Raw genomic sequence first — 16,836 nt, 5'->3', positions numbered from 1 at the left:
GACCTGGTCCGACGTGGAAACGACTCTCATGGACGAGTACACACTATCGCACTTTCCTGAGCTCTCCGGTCGCCAAGACTGTCACTTCTGCTACAATCATGACATGAAGTGCCTCAAGTTTGTCAGATGCCTTCAGGGTGTTCAGCAGCGTCATGTTCAACCCTGCAGGGACTGGTACTTACAGACGACCGTGCAAATGTATCTATCTATTTATTTATTTAAATGTTTATTTATCTAACTGTTGATAAGATTGAAATTGTTTTTGTCAATACGCCTTTATACTGTGCTTAATAGAACAAAATATATTCTTTGTATTTTGTGAAACTATTATATTGCTTTCTGCATTAAATTTTTACTATAGAAAAATGCTTGTATTTGTTTATTCTTTAAAAAGAAAGTCCAAGCCTGTCTCTACAACCTGACGTAAAAACAGATGGTACAATTCATCTCCTCAACATTAGTGTATTCGAGCTATCGGTAAAAATGAACTTCACCTAAAAGAGGTTGTTTGTTCCCCTCAGAATACGGATGTGAACATGCTCTCTTCTATCTTTGATTCTTGGAGGGACAGAGAGCTCAAAAGAAACACACTCATACTTAATATCAGTTATGTGAAACAGTATAATGAGAAAATGAAACAACCAATAAAATTCTCTCTGCAGAAGGTAGATGGAAGCATGTCAGGAAATAGAAATAAAATTACCGATACGCCCCACAAATTGCTAGACATGTAAGTGCAAATGTCCAGCACTAGTTGGACACAGGAATTTGCAATTGGCAAGGAATTCAATGCCTGGAGGATCATAATGGCAACTGAAAGTGCAGAAATGAAGTTGGTCATGTGGGAAGAGATGACAGAGGGAGAAACAGACATTGTCTGGATTCTAAGGACCTTCAAACTTTAAAGGAAGTGGACAGAAGAGCCACAGATGAAGAAGATGGAATAGCCATCCATTATAAAGACTCACCCTTTGGAGACAAAGACGATAAATGTCTTTTCTAAACAATAAATGTGCTGAGAAGAGGAATCAGTAGATTCCACAGAAGGTGTGAACTCAAACTGCCCACTACATTGGAAAATAGACCGTACTGGCAACCTTAGTGACATCTGGTTTGTAGAACGAATAAGCAGAAACCATACTGGAGTCGGTAGAAGTGAAATGAGAGAAAAGAAGTTAGTGACCCTGAGGGAAAGACAGAAATTCGAAGAAATCTGGAAAAGAATGCGGGGTTTTTTGTGTGTATAGTTTTTCCCATTTTGCAATACATACTTTTTTCATGGTTAGAAGACATTTTTTATATATACATATATACAGACACACACACACACACACACACACACACACACAGAGAATATTGGTTATGAATATTCATGAGATAGAAAGCTGATTGTCAGCCCTTGTGCCCATGATGTGAGGGCCAGATTCCTACTGGCAGCACGCCCATTACCACAAATTGCATTTGTACCCTGTGTCCCCCACCCGATAATGCCTGAACTCCCTCTCCCTCCCTCAACCCCTCACTCCACTTTGTAGCCCATGGAATGCTCTGTCCCTCTGCAAGTCCAACACACTGCTATGGACTTTCTTTCCTTCCTTCTTTCTCTCACAGCTCCTTACATAAGTGAGCACATGTGATATTTATACCTCTGTGCTTTGCTTATTTCACTCAACATAAATTTCTCCAGGCTCATCCATGTTGTTGCAAATGGGAGTATGTCATTCTTTTTCGTGGCAGAGTAGTATTCCATGCTCTGTGTTGTGGGGAGGGGGGTTGTATTTAAATGTATATGTCACAGTTTCCTTATTCATTCATCCATTAAAGGATATTGTTATATTTACTGTAAAAGAAAATTGTTCTAGTTAAGTCTGTACTGTCACTTTGCCCAAAAACTCTCTGGAGCCACATCATGTTTGCTATCCGGGATTTAACGACTTTATGCATAGTTGAGAGAATTGCAGAACCAAGACTGAGCTGGCCATCACACAGCTGGGGGTGACAGCTAATGAACTTCAGCACCCAGCTGCTCACCTACCTCTCCAGGTCCCACCCAGGCTCTGGATTGTAGATTTTGGCTGCGTAAGACGAGAGAGGGAAAGACAAGAGCCAGGTCATGACTACAGTGGTGAGGAAGGTATTTGGGTAATCGTGATGCAGTGTCACCTGGAAGCGGCTCAGTTTGAAGGCAGCCACACCTCCATCTTCGCGACTGCTAGTGCCCTGTGCTGTAGTGGGCAAGGCCCCATGCTGTAGAGCACAAGGTCCCAGAGATGACAAGCCAGGCGTAGAAGCACAGCGAATACCAGGAGATGCAGTGCCAAGTCTGCACACGTGTCTACACCACAGGGGCCGGTGAAGAAAACCAGGAGCTCACTGTGCATGGGGTTCACCATTTGGGAGTTCTGATTCCACTGGAAGGAGACTGCACCCATCAGATGATGCTCATTTGCTCAATAAACAAAACTGAGCATCAAGACCTGTGAAGAAGTTCTAAGAACCAACAGTAGCTCGAAAACTCAGATTGTAAGAAATGGGACAAAATCTGGTGTACTGGGTTCCTGCTTACACAGATAGAAATTGCAAAATTTCTTGCATTTAGGTTACAACTCTGCTTGGCCTACAATTGTTTTTTTCAACTAGGTTCTCCCAAGATACCGACACTGCGTAAATCTGAGTGCCCCAACACTGACTGAATGTCATGATGCCATCTGCCAAGGATCAACTCCCTCGTTATGTCAGGAACATTACAAGCAGAATTCCTCTTGGGGGATCTCTTTTTCTTCATCCAGGTCTTGACAGATTTTACAAGCCCACATTAGGCAGTCTGGGGTGCGTCAGTGGGAGACCCACTCGTTGAGGTTACTGAATATAAAACACTTTAATGTAAGCAAGACCCACTGCCGACCTCCTCCCCAGTCCACCTTTCCTTCTTCATCTACTCATGTTTCAAAGGCCGACTCTGTAGCCATGCCTACAACGGTCCTTGGAGAAAACCCTCAAGCACGTCAGGGAGAAGAGGCAACCGCACAAGACTCAGTACCTGACCTGGAAACCTCTTTCACCCCATTCTCTCCTGTGGGTGACAGAAGGCCAGATGGGGCCCATCCAATAGGGTGCACGGGTGTGCAGAGGTCCCTCTGAAGCAGAGGATGACAGTCAGGACAAACATCAACAACAGCGAAACAGAAGGCCTTGGAAGACACTAAGCAGGAGAAGATGAAATAGACGATGCAGGAATGGAGACCATCCATCCATGGGAGAAGAGTCTCTTTATCAGGACGGGTGATTAGTAGAGAAGCCTGGGCACAAGGAAGCCCAGTTCCTGCCATAGATCCCACCAGAGAATACATCAAAAACAGAATGAGGCATTTCTTTCCATGCTTTCATGTATATAAAAGGGGGAGGGAACCAAAATATCCCGATTTCATGCTCCAGAAGGAGCCTAGGCTCCCAGCCAGGATGGGACAGTCTAGACCAAGGATGGCAGGTCCATCCCACCATCCTCACGCCTGCCCCGGACACTGGGTCTGGGGTTCTGTTTCCTCTGGTCCGTGGACGGTTTTCCTTCACTGTCTACTCTCCAGAAAACTCCTTTCAAAGAAATGTTTTCAGAAAATTCGAAATATTTCATGGTTTTTCATAGTATGCATTCTCTGAAAAGGAGGTGTAATGTGAACAGCAAAATTGATTCTTCACGAATATGTTTGTTTCTCCTAAAGAAAGAGTGTTTTCTTTTTTCTCTGCTACATTTGGTGGAAGGTTCGCAAATCCCAGGCACTGGGGCTTAGATAAAAGAGGAGATCGGCTCCCGCACTCACTGGGCGCTCACTTGGAGTTTCCAAAGCTGAGCGAGGTCAAGGAGGGAGTGTGATGGCGACAAGGCACACCCACCACCCTCTCAGGTTCCTTCATTCATCATTCTGAAAATGGTATCTTAAGGACAAATGCAAAAACCTAACAGCTTGACAAACATTTGGGCTTAAATACATGAGCAAATCCATTAAAGAACACGCCTCGGGACCTAGACTGATCAGTCCTTCCCCTCTGCTCCGTTCTGATACTGAACTACAGACAGCCATGGGTTGGGATACCTGGGGTTACACAGGCATCCCAGGACCAGGAATGTCCCACTCAGCCTCCAGGAACAGCATGAGACAGGACACATGACATATCCCAAACGGGGACCTGGAAAAAAATGCTGACGGACTGGAGAAGAGATGGACAGCCCTAGAACAGAGTCAGGGATATAGCTGCTCATCGGAGAAAGACAAAATAGGTAAAACAACTAGGAGGGTACTTCAAAAACTTCATGGAAAGATTCATATGATCCTTCAGTTCTCTTCTTCCACAGGCTCTTTGAAGTAACCTCATATTAATCCATAGACAAGCAACAGAGCACTTCTTTTCTGGGCAATTGTGAAAAGAGTGATACTCAAAACAAATATTGAAAACCCTGAAATAATAGGACAGGTTTCCCTAACAATGTCCTATTACAGTGTTTCCTCATGTTTTTATGCTTGCCTCGTACGTAGAGGGGAAAACTAACTCGTGTAGAATATTTCCCAAAGACTCTACAGTACATGAAATCCAATTCTAAAATCATGTCATCTATCTGTGATTTTTATTGTAAACATATTTTTTGTGTTATTGGGTTTCAATGACAATAAATTTAATATTTCTTTATTTGTACACCAATGTTTATATCTGCATTATTCACAAAAGGCAAAACACGGAGACAACTGAAATGTCCATTAATGGATGAATGGATAAACAAATATCACATATACATACAATGGAAAACCAGCCTTAAAAGGAATGAAATTTTGATACAGGAAGCTGGAAGACATGAAGCCTAGTGAAACAAGCCACACACAAAAGTACAAATGCTGTATGATTCCACTTTATATGGAAGTACCTACAGTAGTCAAATTCATAGACACGGAAAGTCGAATAGTGATTGCCAGGGCCGGGGGAAGAGGAGAATGGAGAGTTATTGTTTAACAGGCACAGAATTTCAGTTGGGAATGATAAAAACATTCTGCAGATAAATTGTGATGATGATTGCACGTCCATGCACTTAATGACACTGAACTGTACACTTAAAATAGTTAAAATGGTAGGTTTTACGTATATTTTACCACAATAAAAATTTAAACAATTAAAAAATTATAATCCTCTTCAAGGTTGAGGATTTATTGTCAGAATAGCAATGGCAAGTGGTGAAGGGTTGTGGGCTCCTCTTGTCTCCCTCACTTCCATTGACACCATCCTCTATAACTTTACGAATGGTTATTGTCTCCTATTTGTCAATAAATCTAATATTTAATAAGAACTCGTAAGACAGGACCAATTAAGTACTGTATGACGATTTAAAAAAACACAAAAGAAAGACGAGGACCAGGGGCCTTGGGGAAGACGGGTGAAGAGTGGATGTGCAGGCTGTGGGTGCAGAAGCGCCACGCAGGTGGCCACGTGTTGCCGGTGCTCAGGAGAAGCGTAGCAGGTCACAGAAAGACCCTTCGGTGCACACGCAGGTGCTGAAGGGAAACCTTAGAACTCCTACCTACTTTTATTTTTGTCTGAGGTGTTAGATGGTTCATAAGAACTTGCACTATGTAAACACGGACTGGCCCTGGGGCGCTCGCCGCCACCCGTCATGTTCACGGTCCGGGCAGGAGTCCGGTGAGCGCTCTTCCTCCCCACGCGCAGGGTCTGGCAGTGCACCTCGCTCACTCACATGCTGTCGGCACCCCGCGCTCTCCCGCAGAGTGTGCACCCAGTCAAGCGGACACGCAATGTGTACAAGTGGCGTCTAGTGTTAACTAAACCGACAGTTACTACATGAGCAAGTGAGGAAAAGTTTCCTGTCTAGAAAGAATGACCAAAGTGCACTCTCATTATGCAACCACCCCGTGAAGGAGAATCTGGCCAAGGTGATGCTGGCTCTGTTGGGAGGAACTCTTCTTCGAGGCACGTGTACTGGCTCTGGAACAATTAACCAATCAGACCTGATATTTACAAAGGAGTAAAAAGCAAACATGAAAATGATCGAGAAAGGCTATTTAAAATTGGAATGTATGTTTTCCTCCTCCTGCCCAGGGTCTCTTCCATCTCCTGCACCACACAGGGCTCCAGAGACTCTAGTGAGTCATCGAGTCCAGTGAGGAATTTCAGCCCTCGTGCGGGGGAAGTTGGAGATCTGCTGGATAATCTCATGGGGAACAGAGGTGGCTTGAGCCTTTTGGAATTTGCCACCATCCAGCTGCTCCAGGGGAACTGAATACGTTCTCGTCCTTCGGATGGGAAAAAAGGAAGATTCTCCCACCTGGGTGCAGAACTGTGGAGGTCGGTCTCCTGCCTTGGCAGGTCACAGACCTGGGCCAGGTCACAGCGAACGGTGCAGAGAGAGCTGGAGCACATCATCTTCAGTGTCACCAGGTGATAGAATTTGGATGTGTTGTCCCCACCGAAACTCATGTGGAAACCTGGTCCTCAATGTGGCAGTGCTGGAAGCTGAGTCATGGGGGGCGGATCCCTCATGAATGGATTCATGTTCTCCCTGGGGGAAGTGGGGCCCTAGTGAAATCTTGCTCTATTAGTTCCCTGGAGAGCTGGTTGTATAAAAGACCCTGGCATCTCCTCCCTGCCTCTCTTGCTTCCTCTCACCATGTGATCTGCTTGTACCCGCCAGTGCCTGCCGTTTTCCACCATGAGTAGAGGAAGCCCGAGGTCCATGCCAGAATCAGCTGTCCCAGAATCATAAGACAAACAAACCTCTGTTCTTTCCAAATTACCTAGTCTCAGATATTCTCTTAGAGCAACACAAAATGGGCTAATGCACCAGGGAGGAGGTAGCGCGGCCACTGGGGGGATGGAGGTGTCGGGCATCGACCCAGCTGCTATCAGCACCTTCTTGCATGTGAGAGTCTGACACGGCGAGCCCAGGGTTTGCAGCTTTTGGACTTGTCCCAGTTTTGTTTCCACTTCCTTTCACTTTGTCATCCATTTACGAGCCTCAGATAATGTCATGACTTCAACACTGCGCTCGTGTTATTACACTGGAAGTTCAACACGTTCATCAAAAATGAAAGAAATCTCAATCCAGTAGGAAATATTCATACAAATGAGAACCAATGTTGAAATAAATACGTCTCAATATATGTCTCTTTTCAAATTCTAGCACTTAGAGAGTTGATCCTGTACAGCATTATTAAATTTCTTCGATTGCACTGAAATACAAGTTGCCTCCTCTGTCTGCATTTCCCTATTAAAGGACTCGTTCACTAGATTTGATGCCTTCCACCTTTCTTCACCATAGCTCATATTTTCCGACATAATCGATAGATAATAGCAGCATAGAGCTGAGGCATTAATTCATTAGTTCTCTTCGTCTGTCACCAGTAATGTGTTGACTGCATATACATGAGTGATAACATGCTTGGCAATGTGGATCCAGTTATAACTGAGACAGGGAAACTGTGAGAAAACTTTAGTAGTTGTCAGTACTAGTTTTCCAGTGGAAATTGGAGAGATTAAATCACATAAACTTGCAAGTTACTTGCTGAGAATCTGAACATAGTAAACAATAGTTACCGTGAGTATTGATATAACAAATATCGTAATCCTCTGTAGAGTCTGCATTCAACCGAGTCAAGCCAAGAGAAGCTTTCAGTACAGCTCCCTTGACACGCTCAGGGCCAGTCACATTGGTGCCTCTCAAATGGAAACTCCACGAGGGGGACCGTCTGCAGGCCTGTGCAGGAGCAGAGCCCAGGCTGCCAGTGTTAGAGCAGTGCCTGGTGCAGAAGAGAAACTGCCCAGCACCCTTGAAGCACCTTCCAGGGAACCGGTGTGGCAGGAAGTCGAGTGACAGAAAATGGCTGCTCTGTGAACAGTTTACAAACGAAATACTAATCTGTCCTTCACAGTCAGTCAGTTTCACCCACGTTTGGTGATATATTTTGAAGCAGGGATTTAAAAAAAAAAAAATTGGAAAGGACAGAAAAAAGGTTTAAAAATATACGGAGTATATATATTGTATAAAAATACATGTAGTATATCTATTTTCTTCTTATTCAAAAATAATATATATGTAAATATATGTAAACATAAGTATACCTATGAATCTAACTGTATATACATATATAATCCAACATTATAAATATATAAATATTAGATAATATGTAATACTGTATGTATAATTATCTTTACATATAATATAAACAAAGTATTTACATTGACATATAATTACCTATGCATATAAAATATATATAATTTTAAGCATATATAAAATGCATTTAAATATATATGTTATTTGTATTGGGGCTTTTTTTGAAGGGAGGGTGAGTGGACATTCCTTGATTTTCAACCACGGATAATCACAATACTAATTCAAAAGCTATTTCCTGGGCTGGAATTAGGGAGTACTTTCCTCAAGCCAAAAATTTAAGGAGGCCGCAATCTAAGGAATCGACACAAATGATATTTCCATGCCGTATGAAAAATGAAAATTAGTGAAAAACTATCCAGGAGAAACAAAGTAATACAATTTTAAGTAAAGACCAGAAATGACCGTGCACTTGCAAATCCCTCAGAGTCTCACCAGGGAGAAGGGAGACTGTGGCAATTGCATGGTCACCAAGTGTGGCAAATTGCACTCACTCTATGCCACTCTCACCCAAGAGCGTTGAAGGTTCTGACCGGCTAAATGCCCTCAACTGCTCCTACACGACACTGCTCCTTTTTCTTCCTAGCAACACAAGTCACGGTGGCGTTCTGCGAAAGAAGTTTCAGCAACCTCAGGTGAAAGAGCAATGATCGAAAATTAATCCTGAATCACAAGAAACCTAAACATGGCCGTTCTGTCCGTTGAAAAGTAAAGTAGCACCTTGCAAATATCGTGGAGTTTCCCTCCTTTAATGCTAGGAAAGTAAAATTACATAAAAACGATCTAAATCAAATAATGCCGCTTTAATTTGCCTAGATTCCTTTTTTCAAAGACTTGAACGTCCTGACTCAGAAACATGGGCCACTGAAAACTCCGACGACCCCACAGGGGGGCGCACGTCCCTCCTCCCGGCCCCGGCCCCGGCCCCGACTCCATCCCTGTTCCCGGCCCCAGCCCCGGCCCCGGCCCCGGCCCCGGCTCCGTCCCTGTTCCCGGCCCGGCCCCGGCCCCGGCCCCGGCCCCGGTCCCGGCCCCAGTCACGGTCCCGGCGGTATCACCGCCGTCGTCCCCGCTCACTCGCCGGACGCTCCCGCACTCGGGCTGCTCCCGGACCCGCTGTCTACCCGGCTCCCCTTTCCCAGGCTGTCCCGGCCTCGCGTCCCCCACTCCTGCGGAATCTGTGACCATCACAGCCCGTGCGGTCGCGAGCCCTCGGGTCCCGACTCAATGGGTTTCCCCGTCAAACTCAGTCTCGCTGCGGCTTCTACGCGAAAGAAAGCCCCGAGCACAGGGAGCAGCTCAGACACTCACGGCCCTCACCGAAGAAAACTGGGTCGCGCCAAGCCGCGGCGGAGCTCTCTCCGCAGCCATCGGAGGAAAATGTTCTCCACACTATTTAAGCAGCACCGGTTCGGCGCGACAAGCGGCGACGTCTGCTCTCTCGGGCTGTGGCACCCTCTGAAACCAAAAGCGGCCGAGTCCGTCCGCGTTTCCGAAACCGGAGGCTCAGAAAAGGCCGTTCGCGCGCCCTCTCGCGGCCGCCTCGAGAATCACTGAAATTCTCAATGGTCCACATCTGCCTGCTCATGGCGGGAGTGGTGCTCTGCTCCGTCCCTGCCTGCTCATCTGTCTGGGGCATGCCTTCCAGCCATGGCCTGGAAAACCGGCAAGCCATCATGCTAGTGAGACGGATGAAAAAGATCCCATCTCACTCATGCTTCAAGGACAGGAAGAACTTCAATTTTCCTTGGACAGGAGAAAATATCACCCCAATCCAGAAGACACATGCCACCTGTTTCCGTGGTCAGATGCTCCAGCAGATCCTCAGCCTCCTCAAAAGAGAGAACAGCCATGCTGCTTGGGATGCGATCCTCCTCGATAAACTACTCTTCAGCCTTGAGAAGAGCCTGCGACAAGTGCAGATGACAAATGGAGAAACTCTCTCTTGTCCTGATTTGGGAAATGACGTTCGGAAGTATTTCCAAGAAATGATTGGTTATCTGAGGGAAAAGAAATACAGCCCCTGTGCCTGGGAGGTGGTCAGAGTGGAAATTGAAGTGCGCTTAGTCCTCATTCACCGCCTTCAGAGCAACGTCAGGAAATGACGTAGAAGTTATACTCAGGACCCTCCCTAACCAATTACACGATTGTTTACCAGGCCCCCCAAAGCAAGCTAAACTCACACATTTGCACCAGCTGAAAAACATCTGAATCCTAAGTCATGGGATTATGTAAAGCATACGTTCTACATCGTGAATTTACAGTAGAATGATTAGAGAGAATAACATGGTGTCTTGTCCTAAATAAATACTGTCATGATTTATAATTTTCATTATCTGTTTCAATTCTTGAGTGGTGCTTGTTGTTTCCGAAGTTGGAAGTTTAATTGTTTACAGACATGGTTCTTCAGTCTAGAATTTGGTGAAGGGCATTTGTCAGTCAAGTTGATGCTCGCTCCTGTAACAGAACAAAAGAAAACCACCAGTAGTTAGATGATAATACAAATTTATCTTTCCTTTATAGAAGAGCTCAGTGTTGGCCTCCTCTGAGCGGGGTTTCAGGGACCTCACAACCTACTATTTTGCAGCTTTGCCATCATCAACATATAAGTTCAAACAGGTTTGCGACGCTTGAGGCTACTGTGCTCAGTCGATATGGAAAAAAATTATATGGTGGATCACTTGTAGGATGCTTTGAAGGACCCATGCTGCACAGGGTGAACATCACTTCCACCCGTATTTACTCAGCCTGGATTCACGCTCGTCGGATACCTAAGTGCAAAGGAGAGGGGAAAGAGAGTCCGACTGGGGGATTAGTGAGAAGAGAATATATGTTCTTTGAATAAGACCACTCTTTATTTTCACACTGTGTGTACTAACAGTATTTGTAAGAGAAAATTAACTGGCATTCTTGCTAGGCACAGTTTATTTCAAAATCTGATGCCAACTCTGATTCCACAATTTAGACTCAGGGAAAACGACACGGACGTCATTCATTAAAGTTCACAGCGACACTGACTGAATCTTGGAAAGAGTTAAGTGATTCCCAAAGGCACAGGCCAAAATTGAAAAATAGACAAGTGTATAGGGACAAGGTCCCCAAACACATTGTAACATTCACATCGTCTCCGTATTATCGGAAAAGACAAGGAATGTGCGATCAGGCAAGGCGTTGCGCTTCCTTGAGGGGCACTGAAGTAAAAGTGGAAGGTGGGTCTTCCATTTGCAACCAGGACCTGCGGCACATCCTGAGGTTCTAAATATTAAAACTACAAATGGGAAGAAAGCATCTCTACAATCAAGTGTTTGTGTTTTGTTTTTTAAATCGTCACAAAATCTTCCATTACAATTTCCCTGCATGAAGCGGGAAGAGCTTACAAATTCTTTAGATCTATTGTCTTCCCAATTCATGTCTCCAGTATGTATTGGTATTATTCTTTCCACTGTTATTATAATGATTATTCCTTTCATAAATATTGACTGAGCTCCGGAAATGATAGGAACTAGGCTAAGATGCCCAGGAAACAAGACTGCATAAGACGACTCCTCTGACCAAGAGTAACTTACGGACTCATGGCCACCTATATTCTTAGGACGAAGTTCATTCGAAGGTTCAATGTAATAAAGACATCATCTCTGACAGCTAGGAGAAATAATATAGCCATGTGTAAAGAAGGGGTGTCCTTTGAAATTGTGAATTCCCTTGCTTCTTGCTGGAGACATGACAAGACGATTAGTCAACTTCTGAGTCCATTTATCCACAAGGAGAAAACAAGGGATGCATTTCTCGCTTCCCCGTTATCCAGAGAGCATATTGCACTCTCACAAGTTTGCCTTTTCTGTGTGTAAACTCTTGTGGTTGTTGTGTCTCCCTTGACTCTCTTGAAAGCTGGATCCAGCAAAGCTGAAACCAACCCCTGGACCAGCAGTGATTGCTTTTCCTGGAGCCCATGCCCGTTTGCTACCTTTGACCTGCGTCCCTTCCACCACTTTTCTTCTGCTCTGCCGCATCCCCTCATCTGCCCCTTGGCTGGGCTCAATTTAGCTAAATTATCCTTCGTCGTGTCCTTTGCAGTGGGATATTGCTTTCCTTGTGACGTTTGATCACATTGAGGTACATATATTGGCTTTCTTGGTATTCCCATTCCTTGGGAGGGAAAATGCAGCAACTTTCCTTTCTATGTAAAAGGAAATGGGAAAGAAAGATCTCTGGTGTCTCGCCAGCGGTACACAACAATTGAACAGCCATTTATTTTCATCACACCTACATCCCATTGTTGCCATTTATGACAAAGATGGCTTCCTTTGGTTTAATAAGATTCCATTAGAATTGGAATCTCCGACTGATGTTTGGTTGGAAATTTGAACTTCGGTGCAAAACAAAATTTTCTTTTTAAATAAAATTGATGTTCTCTCCATCGTGCATTCTTCTTGGGATGGTATTGCTCCCAAAAGTGTGAAAATTAGTTCCTAGAGGTGTTAACAAATCTTAGTCATTACAATAATTTGTGGTTCTCCAAAGCCCAAATCTAAGAAAACCTGTCCCTTATTACTAATTTTTATTTCCCTCGGGTTTTCTTGTGTATCAAGAAGCATCGACATTGAGTTCTCGGAAGATCCACAGAGCATATGCAGCATGAGCAATACAAGCCTACGGTGAACAGACGATCGCTTGATCTCAAAATCATGTCTCGAGATGTGGCCTCCACACGAATACATATGGACTGCCTTTGGCTGTCTCGTGGATGGAGCTGAGGTTTGCTCCTGAGTGCTACTGAATGAGTTAATGGCTTTGAGAATTAAATGCAAAGAATTTGTGCTTTATTATGTGGCTCTGCTAAAGTTATTCACCACATCAATAATGAAGTCGAGTGCTAAAAAGAAATAAAAGTTGACCGCACCTGGGGGAACATCCGGGAGGTGGCACAGTGACAATGTATTCTATCGTATGGAACAAAATTTAAAGTTAGGTACACTAGAAATTAATGGGAAGAAAATAATTGAATTGATAGATAATTTTTAGCAGTTTTGAAAGATATTTAAGTATGTCATTACATTGGTATTGTGTATTTTTGTAACATGAATTTGCATGTGAAATTTGAATCATTACAATTTATATAAGTCAATAGATGACACAAAAAGGAGCTCAGCAAATAAACTTATAAAGCCAAGTCAAATCAATACCTTTGGAAGGCAGCTATGCTCACCACTATACCACCAACGCCGCCCCAAATCAATAACTTTGAAACTTAAGTCTTGGCTTAAAATTTTTATAGAGACCTTCTTAAACATGCATTGAATGCAAAAAGTTAACTTCACACTTTCTTTTCTACGTATAAACCTGAGCTACAGATACGGTCCGTAAATAATTGCACGATATACCCCCGCCTTTGTAGCTTATCACAGGAGGGTCAAATCGGAAAAAACAATTTAACCAGGCTCTGGAGGAAAGGGATGAGCAGGCCACCATGAAAGAAATAAAAGAGAAAAGAAAAAGGTGGAGAAACACTGCTCTCAAAGTATGTAGAGAGTGCATAAAGAAAGCAAAAACAGAAGTAGAAAGGAAGACACGGGCATCCAGAAAATGGAAACTAGTGTGTTCCCTATTTAAGACACATGCACAAAGCAAGCTCTTCAGAGAACCTAGAGGCCGAGGCTCAGAGTCGCCCATCTCAGCCAGGCCAGCAGCATCTGCGAGATCCCCAATGGCCTTGCCCTTTCCTTTACTGATGGCCCTGCTGGTGCTCACCTGCCAGGCGAACTGCTCTCTGGGGTGTGATCTGCCTCAGACCCACAGCCTGGGGACCAGGAGGGCCTTGGTACTCCTGGGACGAATGAGGAGAATCTCCCCTCTGTCCTGCCTGAAGGACAGAAATGACTTCGAATTCCCCCAGGAAGACTTGGATGGCCACCTGCTGCAGAAGGCCCGAGCCATCTCTGTCCTCCATGAGATGACCCAGCAGAGCTTCAACCTCTTCTGCACAAAGGGCTCATCGGCTGCTTGGGATGAGAGCCTCTTGGACAAACTCTGCACTGGACTCTATCAGCAGCTGGACGACCTGGAAGCCTGTCTGATGCCGGAGGTGGGGGTGGAAGAGACTCCCCTGGTGAACGAGGACTTCGCACTGGCCGTGAGGAAATACTTCCAAAGAATCAGTCTCTACCTGAAAGAGAAGAGGCACAGCCCTTGCGCCTGGGAGGTCGTGAGAGCAGAAATCGTGAGATCCTTCTCTTCATCAATAAACATGCGGGGAAGATTAGGGAGGAGGCAATGAGACCTGGTCCGACGTGGAAACGACTCTCATGGACGAGTACACACTATCGCACTTTCCTGAGCTCTCCGGTCGCCAAGACTGTCACTTCTGCTACAATCATGACATGAAGTGCCTCAAGTTTGTCAGATGCCTTCAGGGTGTTCAGCAGCGTCATGTTCAACCCTGCAGGGACTGGTACTTACAGACGACCGTGCAAATGTATCTATCTATTTATTTATTTAAATGTTTATTTATCTAACTGTTGATAAGATTGAAATTGTTTTTGTCAATACGCCTTTATACTGTGCTTAATAGAACAAAATATATTCTTTGTATTTTGTGAAACTATTATATTGCTTTCTGCATTAAATTTTTACTATAGAAAAATGCTTGTATTTGTTTATTCTTTAAAAAGAAAGTCCAAGCCTGTCTCTACAACCTGACGTAAAAACAGATGGTACAATTCATCTCCTCAACATTAGTGTATTCGAGCTATCGGTAAAAATGAACTTCACCTAAAAGAGGTTGTTTGTTCCCCTCAGAATACGGATGTGAACATGCTCTCTTCTATCTTTGATTCTTGGAGGGACAGAGAGCTCAAAAGAAACACACTCATACTTAATATCAGTTATGTGAAACAGTATAATGAGAAAATGAAACAACCAATAAAATTCTCTCTGCAGAAGGTAGATGGAAGCATGTCAGGAAATAGAAATAAAATTACCGATACGCCCCACAAATTGCTAGACATGTAAGTGCAAATGTCCAGCACTAGTTGGACACAGGAATTTGCAATTGGCAAGGAATTCAATGCCTGGAGGATCATAATGGCAACTGAAAGTGCAGAAATGAAGTTGGTCATGTGGGAAGAGATGACAGAGGGAGAAACAGACATTGTCTGGATTCTAAGGACCTTCAAACTTTAAAGGAAGTGGACAGAAGAGCCACAGATGAAGAAGATGGAATAGCCATCCATTATAAAGACTCACCCTTTGGAGACAAAGACGATAAATGTCTTTTCTAAACAATAAATGTGCTGAGAAGAGGAATCAGTAGATTCCACAGAAGGTGTGAACTCAAACTGCCCACTACATTGGAAAATAGACCGTACTGGCAACCTTAGTGACATCTGGTTTGTAGAACGAATAAGCAGAAACCATACTGGAGTCGGTAGAAGTGAAATGAGAGAAAAGAAGTTAGTGACCCTGAGGGAAAGACAGAAATTCGAAGAAATCTGGAAAAGAATGCGGGGTTTTTTGTGTGTATAGTTTTTCCCATTTTGCAATACATACTTTTTTCATGGTTAGAAGACATTTTTTATATATACATATATACAGACACACACACACACACACACACACACAGAGAGAGAGAGAGAGAGAATATTGGTTATGAATATTCATGAGATAGAAAGCTGATTGTCAGCCCTTGTGCCCATGATGTGAGGGCCAGATTCCTACTGGCAGCACGCCCATTACCACAAATTGCATTTGTACCCTGTGTCCCCCACCCGATAATGCCCGAACTCCCTCTCCCTCCCTCAACCCCTCACTCCACTTTGTAGCCCATGGAATGCTCTGTCCCTCTGCAAGTCCAACACACTGCTATGGACTTTCTTTCCTTCCTTCTTTCTCTCACAGCTCCTTACATAAGTGAGCACATGTGATATTTATACCTCTGTGCTTTGCTTATTTCACTCAACATAAATTTCTCCAGGCTCATCCATGTTGTTGCAAATGGGAGTATGTCATTCTTTTTCGTGGCAGAGTAGTATTCCATGCTCTGTGTTGTGGGGAGGGGGGTTGTATTTAAATGTATATGTCACAGTTTCCTTATTCATTCATCCATTAAAGGATATTGTTATATTTACTGTAAAAGAAAATTGTTCTAGTTAAGTCTGTACTGTCACTTTGCCCAAAAACTCTCTGGAGCCACATCATGTTTGCTATCCGGGATTTAACGACTTTATGCATAGTTGAGAGAATTGCAGAACCAAGACTGAGCTGGCCATCACACAGCTGGGGGTGACAGCTAATGAACTTCAGCACCCAGCTGCTCACCTACCTCTCCAGGTCCCACCCAGGCTCTGGATTGTAGATTTTGGCTGCGTAAGACGAGAGAGGGAAAGACAAGAGCCAGGTCATGACTACAGTGGTGAGGAAGGTATTTGGGTGATCGTGATGCAGTGTCACCTGGAAGCGGCTCAGTTTGAAGGCAGCCACACCTCCATCTTCGCGACTGCTAGTGCCCTGTGCTGTAGTGGGCAAGGCCCCATGCTGTAGAGCACAAGGTCCCAGAGATGACAAGCCAGGCGTAGAAGCACAGCGAATACCAGGAGATGCAGTGCCAAGTCTGCACACGTGTCTACACCACAGGGGCCGGTGAAGAAAACCAGGAGCTCACTGTGCATGGGGTT

At 44.3% G+C, this 16,836-nt stretch overlaps 1 protein-coding gene across 1 annotated transcript; it reads left to right on the top strand.

Annotated features, from left to right (window-relative positions):
- The first annotated feature begins 13,871 nt into the window (after window positions 1-13,871).
- On the top strand, window positions 13,872-14,441 carry LOC134365008 (interferon alpha-4-like). The gene has a single exon (XM_063081231.1). The coding sequence runs from the start codon at window positions 13,872-13,874 to the stop codon at window positions 14,439-14,441; it is 570 nt and encodes a 189-aa protein (XP_062937301.1).
- The last annotated feature ends 2,395 nt before the right edge of the window (window positions 14,442-16,836 follow it).

This window comes from Cynocephalus volans, chromosome 16 (assembly GCF_027409185.1).
Source record: "Cynocephalus volans isolate mCynVol1 chromosome 16, mCynVol1.pri, whole genome shotgun sequence".
Classification (NCBI taxonomy): domain Eukaryota; kingdom Metazoa; phylum Chordata; class Mammalia; order Dermoptera; family Cynocephalidae; genus Cynocephalus; species Cynocephalus volans.
Note: the sequence above shows the minus strand (reverse complement) of the source record. Positions and strands in the feature narration are given on the sequence as shown.

Coding starts and splice junctions, on each gene's coding strand:
- LOC134365008 (XM_063081231.1), top strand. CDS start 13,872: ATGGCCTTGCCCTTTCCTTTACTGATGGCCCTGCTGGTGCTCACCTGC.